The sequence below is a fragment of the Bos mutus genome, chromosome 11 (genome assembly GCF_027580195.1).
Source record: "Bos mutus isolate GX-2022 chromosome 11, NWIPB_WYAK_1.1, whole genome shotgun sequence".
Taxonomy (NCBI): domain Eukaryota; kingdom Metazoa; phylum Chordata; class Mammalia; order Artiodactyla; family Bovidae; genus Bos; species Bos mutus.
In genome coordinates, this window is record NC_091627.1 from 3,751,035 (window position 1) to 3,758,031 (window position 6,997).

Consider the following 6,997-nt stretch of genomic DNA (forward strand, 5'->3'; position numbering starts at 1 on the left):
CTTCTCCAACACCACAGTTCAAAAGCATCAATTCTTCGGCACTCAGCTTTCTTCACAGTCCAACTCTCACATCCATACATGACCACTGGAAAAACCATAGCCTTGACTGGACAAACCTTTGTTGGCAAAGTAATGTCTCTGCTTTTGAATATGCTATCTAGGTTGGTCATAACTTTCATTCCAAGGAGTAAGTGTCTTTTAATTTCATGGCTGCAGTCATCATCTGCAGTGATTTTGGAGTCCAGAAAAATAAAGTCTGACACTGTTTCCCCATCTATTTCCCATGAAGTGATGGGACCGGATGCCACGATCTTCGTTTTCTGAATGTTGAGCTTTAAGCCAACTTTTTCACTCTCCTCTTTCACTTTCATCAAGAGGCTTTTTAGTTCCTCTTCACTTTCTGCCATAAGGGTGGTGTCATCTGCATGGCTTACCTGACCCAAAAGAAGTGCAGACCAGGACTTGAGTCCATGGCCAAGCCTGTTCTCCGGGTTTATTCCCTGCAGCCAAACGATGCGAACAACCCGTCCTGAAGAGTGGATAGCCGTATGTGGTCCAGCCACAGTGGTGTACATTCATCCATAAAAGGAATGTGGTTCCGCCACACCTGCCACACGGATGAGCCTGAAACTTCACGCTGGGTGAAAGAGGCTCATGAAAGGCCACGTATGATATGACTTCACTGATAAGAAACACACAGAGGAGGTAAATGCGTGGAGATAGCATCTCCGTGGGGGATATCCAGGTGTCTCCAGTGGTGGTCTCCAGGATTCGGGGGTGGGGGAGGAGGAATGGGGCTGGTGACTGCTCATAGGGTGAGGAGCATTTCCAGGGTGATGAAAATGTTCTGGAATGAGGTGGTGGAGGGGGTGAGGTCGGGGAGGCTGTGCCTCCCAGAAGCAGGGGAGGGGCCACCGAGTGTCTGAGCTTGACAGGGAGCAAAGGTGCCATGACCCATGCTCTTTGCTGGCCACTGTGGCCTGGGCAGCCCACGACCTATGGACTCCTGGAGGCTGACCCAAGAAGAAGAAGGGGTGGAGGTGGGCGAACCCTGCAGGGCCAGCCCCTTGGGTGTGAGTGTTCTCCACCTGCTGAATGGACGGCGGGGCCTTGGACGTGCCAACCACTGACCCCGGTTTCCAGGGAGGAGAGCAGCGAGATTCAGGGGATTCTCCCTGACACCTTCGAACTAGACGTGCAGGTCGGGCTGCTCCTCGCATGGATGAGGTGCTGCCGTGCGGGTGACCGGGAGTGGATGCAGGCTGGCCGCCCCATGCAGTGTGCAGTGGGAAGGAAAGACTGGGTCTCCCTACCCCTGGGGGGCCTCGGGGGGGAAGGGCAGTGGCCGGGAGACCGTGAGGGTCAGTCCAGCCCGTGGGGCTGGTTTTGTTTGGGTGCCACTCCTCAGCCTCCACGCCAGAGCCAGGTTCAGCTGGGGACAAGCCCAGTGGTTGATGGCTGGACACAAGCCCCGGGACACAGCCGCCTGAGGTCCTCCTCGTCCCTCTCGCGGGACACGCGCTCACAGGATTCTGTTCAGATCCTGCTGCCCCCAGCTCATTTTGATCTGACCATCCTCCCCACAGCCCCCAGCCCAGCGCAAAGCTGGACCCCTCCAGGCAGGCCCAGGGTGGTTGAGGAGCGGACAGTGCTGGGGCAGAGCTGGGCTTGGTTCCCAGACAGGAGAGCATCTCCATGTGGGCCCTGCAGCCTCCCCCCAGGAAGATGGACCCCTAAAATAGTCTCCACAGAAGCCAGAGCTGGACACAGGGCCCCCCGGCTCAGCCCGGGTTTCTCCAGGTGAGGTGAAGGGATGCCTCCTGGGCATGTCTGAGCAGGACTGTCACCAGGCAGGTCCTCGCACCCCCACCACGAGTCTTACCCCGGAATATCAGGACTCTGAGCCCTGGCCCTGCCAGCCCCCGGCCGCTTCTCTGCCTCCCAGGGAAGAGCCAGATCAGAGGAGACCCATCACTTAGGGACAGGTCACCACCACGTGGGCAGATGGTGCCCAGCCCAGATCCCAAGACAGGAACCCAAGGACCAGGCAGCCTTCACCGTGACCCCCGGTCGGGCTCCCGGCGTGATGGTCTCGCACCGTTGCAGGGACAGTGGGGCCAGGAGAGTTGTCATGACAGAAAGTAGACATATGCCACGAAGGCCTGCGATGGTCTGGGCCCCAGGAGCCCCCACACTGGTGAGAGGCTCACACCGCAGGGGGACCCCTGCCCAGTGTCTCCTTGTCAGGAAGGAACACTCCAAGTGCCCGGAACCTGGTATCTCCGCGTGGGGCCTGCTGTGTCCAGGAGGACCTGGGAGAGCAGGCCGCCCCCACTGGGGACTGGCGGGGCCTGGGACTCGGGGAATCTCACTGACCCTGTGTGGAGGGACCCCTTGTCCCCAGTCTCCAGGGAAGCTGGGCTGGGATCCTCCTTCCACCACGAGAAAGGAGACCATGGTCACCATCAGCTGGCTGTCAGGCGGCACGTTGCCAGGCCCCAGGAGGATCTGGGCAAACTGTGGGGTCAGCGTCAGAAGAAGCCAGAAGGTCCCTGCTGACGCGGTCCCCTGACCAGGGGCAGCGCCTGTGTGCAGCCAGGCCTGTGTGGGAGGACCAGCAGAGTCGTCCGGGTCTGGGGCCGAGTGTCGGGCCATCCTTATCCTGTGAGCCTGGGCCAGCCTGGCCTCCTTCACTCCCACCTTGGCCTCCAGCTTGTGGGGGCCCGTGGGGCTGGGCGATCCCCACCTGCACACGTGTCCCCACCTGGGGCTGGGGCTGACCCTGCCACCCTCACACCTTCCCCCAACTATGGGACCACCCAAAGCCTGTGCTCCTGGGCATCAGACCCCTCCCCCCAACCACACAACCACCCAAACCTGGGCTCGTAGGTATCACAGCCCTCCCCCTAACCATGGGACCACCCAAACCTGCGCTTGTGGGCATCAGTTCCCTCCCCCAGCCACATGACCACCCAAACCTGAGCTTGTGGGCATCAGACCTGCAGAGACCCCCCGGGACCTCGGGCAGAGCTGCCAGCACCCACCTCTCCCCGGACCCCCAGGCCCATCGGACAGAGACACACACCATGGGGACCCAGGACGCGAGTGGTCCTCTGGTCCTTTCTGCAAGGCTTCCACCTCCCTGTCCTCCCTCTCACCCCCTGAGGGGCCCCACAGACAGGCAGAGCCCCTGGGGATGCTGAAGCCTTTTATTTGAAGCCGGAGAGGGGAGGGAGGGCTGGGCGAGAAAGCGGGGCAGGGGAGCAGGGGGTGGGGAGGCCCAGGTCCCAGGGGCTCCTCCCACGTCCCGTAGGATGGTGGGTCCTGATGGCGCTGCCAGGGGCTGCCGTGGAGCCTGGTGCCCCTGCCCTGGAGAGGAGGGGAAAGGTCATGGAGGAAGGGGGCAGACGGGGCTCTCCCTGCCCCCAGGGCTGCAGTGCCGGGGGCAGAATGCACCTTCCGCCCGGTGCGCAGCCGGGCAGGCACAGACGTCCCGAGTTACCCAACAGTGAGCCCTGAGCACAGAGCGGGCGCCTGGGCGGAGTGCAGCCCAGGAACAGACCCTGCAGGGCGGGGGCGGCCGAAGGGGCCCTCAGAGCAGAGACGCTGCCTCCTGGCCACGTGGGGTCCCTCCTGCCTGCCCCGGGGAGCCCGGTGGACCCTGAAGCCCCGTTGAACCGAGACCCTCGACTGCTTCAAGGACCACTCACCCTAGTCACCTTCAGGCTTGCAGCTTTCTGTAGAGACCAAGACAAACCCAGGAGTGAGAAGACGCCCCGCACAGGGGCCCAGACCCCTCACCGCCCGCAGCCAGGACGTGGGTCACGGAGACCCAGAGTGGGGCCCCCCGGGGCTCCCTGTGACCCGTCACAGTGCTGATGTCTCCCCACGGAGGGGCCGGGGAGGGGTGGGAGGGGATGGAGGGGGGGACCCGGGGCATGAAGAGGACGCAGAGGGGACCCGGGGGGGTGCCATAGGGCTGGGCCCTCACCCGTCTGCTCAGGTGTGAAGACGTCCTCCAGGGAAAAGCCCTTGCGCTGGACGAATTTCTTAAAAGCCTCCAGGGCCTCTGGGTTCACCTCAGGATTCCTACCTGCAGGCCAGGTGCCCGGTGAGTCAGGCCTCGGGGTCCGTCCCAGCTCCCGGGGAGGGCGCAGGGCAGGAGGGCTCAGTCTGGGGTGGATGCCGAGCAGGTGCGGAGGAGATGGGCCCCTCCCAGCCGACAAGTCCCAGGGAAGGAGGTGGGGAAGCCCCGGGGGACACCTGAGTCCCTGGGGGTTCCGGGGGGACCCAGGCTGGATCCCAGAGCCACCTGCACGGTCAGACCCCTGACCTGGAAGGGCTTCTCTCCCAGAGGAACTGCGCTGCCTCTGACCAGAGAACCCTGAACTTCACCCCCCGTGAGGGTCCCTGCCCCAAGAATTCCTCCATCAGCGCCTCCTACCTCCCCCACCCTGACCAAACCCTGGCCTGAGACCCCAGGAAGCGGGACTCTGCATATGCAGTGACCCCTGGGAGTGGTCAAGTCCCAGAAGGAGCCTGGACTGGCTGCCCAGGCCGTAAACTGTGCTGGGCGCACACGGACCATGTGGTCTGTATTCTGGAAACAGGAGTGACCGGTGCGGTTCCTCTGGCTTCTAGAGGCAGAGACCTTGGGGCGGGTCAGGACACGGGGATCTGAGGGCAGGAGGGCCGAGCCTCACCTATGAGCTTCCCCACGTGGAACGACTTCCCCTGGCGCTGGCCTTCGCAGTAAAGGATGTAGTGGCCCTCAACGGGCAGTTCCAGAATGTGCACTTGCTTCTTGCCGCCATCTGAGGATGGACAAAGGAAACGCGTCTGGATTGTCTCAGTTCCTAGAGAACATACTGGAGACCACAATAAGGAACTTTCTGGAACATTCGGACTTCTTGACACCCTAGCCATACTCAGCTCCCTGTCATCCAGGGACCCCATGGGCCTGTGCCCAGGACATGCTGCTGCCAAGGCCCGACCCTGGGAGGAGCCTCCTCCTGGGAAAGTCTCAACAGGAGGTGTGGAGTCAGAGAGGCTGGAGGGTTCGGATGCTGGGCTGGACCCTGCAGGCTCCAGCAGCTTTCCCGCCTGCTTCCCCATCCAGAACCTTGCTTCCCTGTGGAATGGATGGCCAGGACTACCCAGAGGAAGTGGGGGGGGTCCTTCATCCTGCTGTGGACAGACCTGTCCCATCTGGTGTCTGGTGTCAGGACGAGACCCCTGGGAAGGGAGGGGTCAGACTCTCTGAGTGGGGTCAGGGTGGGGACCCTGGCAGCAAGGCCCCCCGGGGGGAGGGCGAGGCCAGGGCTCTGCTTGTGGGGAGGGGATGGGCAGGGACTCACTGGAGCTGTATTTGCCAGGCTCCCTGGTTGGCTGCATCCTTGATCTCTTCTCATGGCAGCGGGCCTCCTTCCTGGGACACACAAGGAGCAAAGGAGCCACGCTCTGCAATCATGCCTGGGCCCACCCGAGCTCACCTGGCACGTGGGCCTCTTGCCCAGCATCCCCCAGATGGCACCGTCGACCCTTGCCGCCCGGGACTCTTTCCCCTCAAGGTCCAGGGGACGCATATCTTAGCAAGCACCCCGACCTGGGGTGGGAAGAGGTGTCCTGACGGGCATTTACAGGGAGGGGAGGGGACCGCAGGCCCGGGGCAGGGGGTGTGACGACACGTACAGGAAGGTGAACGTGAGTTCCAGGTCCCCACCGCCCAAGGCCGTCACCGTCACGGGGGACACCTTCCTGGGCCTCGTCTCCTTAGGCAGGTTCTCGTCGGTCACCATGGCCTTCACATACCAAGTTCCTGCGATCTGAGCAAGGAGGGGCCGTGAGCCTCCAGCGTGGGGCAGGCCAGGTTCGCGTCCGCACCCACCACCTGCCTCCCCCAGTGCAGGCTGCGCTCCAGCACGTCTACACCCCGGGTGTTGGTCAGAACAACGCGGCGTGCGGGGCTCCCGGTGCTAGACAGAGGCAGGACGCCCATCTTCTTCAGGGAGCAGGCTCCGCCCCCAATGCGTCTTCTCTGCGGAGGGTGCAGCCATGCCATGGGGGTCCCAGGAGTCGCTTCCCTGGGCCCTGAGCTGGAGCTGCTCCCCGGGCAGCCCTGGGACGAGCAGGGGCCTGACTGAGAGGCAAACAGAGAGCCCCCTGCTCCCCGACCCCTTCCTGCGGGGAGCCTGGGGCCAGAGCCCTCCTCCTGAGACGGGCCTGGTCCGCGGCCCCCACGGGTCACAGCCTTCCCCTCCACCAGGCTCACCTGCTGGGGCTCCAGAGGGCAGGACGGGGGCTCCTGGGCCCTCAGGGCGGCGAGCAGGCTGAGGGCGATGGGCAGGAGCAGGGCTTTCATCTCTGGGGCTTTGGGCTCCCAGCTGCCGGGGGATCTGGAAGTCTGGGGGAAGTTGTGCCGGCTCCACACGAGGCGGCTGTTTATACCCGGAGCACCTGGCACGGACCCCGCCCCGCCCACCCAGCACCCCGGCCCAGTCCCCGTCAGGGGGGCGTGTGTGTGCTCAGCGCCAGAGTCTGAGGAGCGGGTGCCCCAGAGTAAATGACGCGCAATGCTGTCCCAGGTCCGCCTCCCGAGGGTGCTGGCTCACAGACAGCCGCCCGGAGGACAGTCAGCCAGGGAGTGAGGGGCGAGGGGGCGGCGTGTGTCTCTGCCCCAGCCCAGAGCGAAGGTCAAGGCTTCCTCCCCTCCTCCACCGCGCCCCTCCCGGAGCCCTGGGCTGGGATCTTAGGCGCATTCTCTGGGAGCCCGCCAAGGGACTGAGCTTCAGAAGGGACGCACGGGGTGTGATTGGTGGAGTCCCAGAGTCCCCAGAGCCGACTTCTCACCCACCTGGCACCCCTGCCTGGGCTGGTCCCAGGCCTGGGAAGCAAACCCCGGATCCTGGTGGGACTGGGGGCGCTGGTTTATGACCTGGGGTCAGTCTGGATATCTCCTCCTCAGAGAGTGTCCCACCCCGGGGCCCCAGAGGAGGAA

At 63.6% G+C, this 6,997-nt stretch overlaps 1 protein-coding gene across 1 annotated transcript; it reads right to left on the reverse strand.

Moving 5' to 3' along the window:
• Positions 1-3,224: 3,224 nt before the first annotated feature.
• Positions 3,225-6,399, reverse strand: LOC102282972 (odorant-binding protein 2b). The gene is made up of 7 exons (XM_070380099.1): positions 6,272-6,399; positions 5,692-5,825; positions 5,358-5,428; positions 4,704-4,814; positions 3,992-4,093; positions 3,711-3,737; positions 3,225-3,369 (listed from the first exon to the last, which is right to left on the reverse strand). The coding sequence occupies exons 1-6, from the start codon at positions 6,359-6,361 to the stop codon at positions 3,712-3,714; spliced, it is 534 nt and encodes a 177-aa protein (XP_070236200.1). The 5' UTR covers positions 6,362-6,399; the 3' UTR covers positions 3,225-3,369; position 3,711.
• Between the last annotated feature and the right edge of the window lie 598 nt (positions 6,400-6,997).

Excerpts from the sequence above, each read along its gene's own strand:
- LOC102282972 (XM_070380099.1), bottom strand. The coding sequence starts at position 6,361 with ATGAAAGCCCTGCTCCTGCCCATCGCCCTCAGCCTGCTCGCCGCCCTG. Across the intron at positions 5,826-6,271 it reads GCCCTCTGGAGCCCCAGCAG|ATCGCAGGAACTTGGTATGT; the intron begins GTGAGCCTGGTG and ends CTCCTTGCTCAG. Across the intron at positions 4,815-5,357 it reads GCCTGGCAAATACAGCTCCA|ATGGCGGCAAGAAGCAAGTG; the intron begins GTGAGTCCCTGC and ends GTCCATCCTCAG.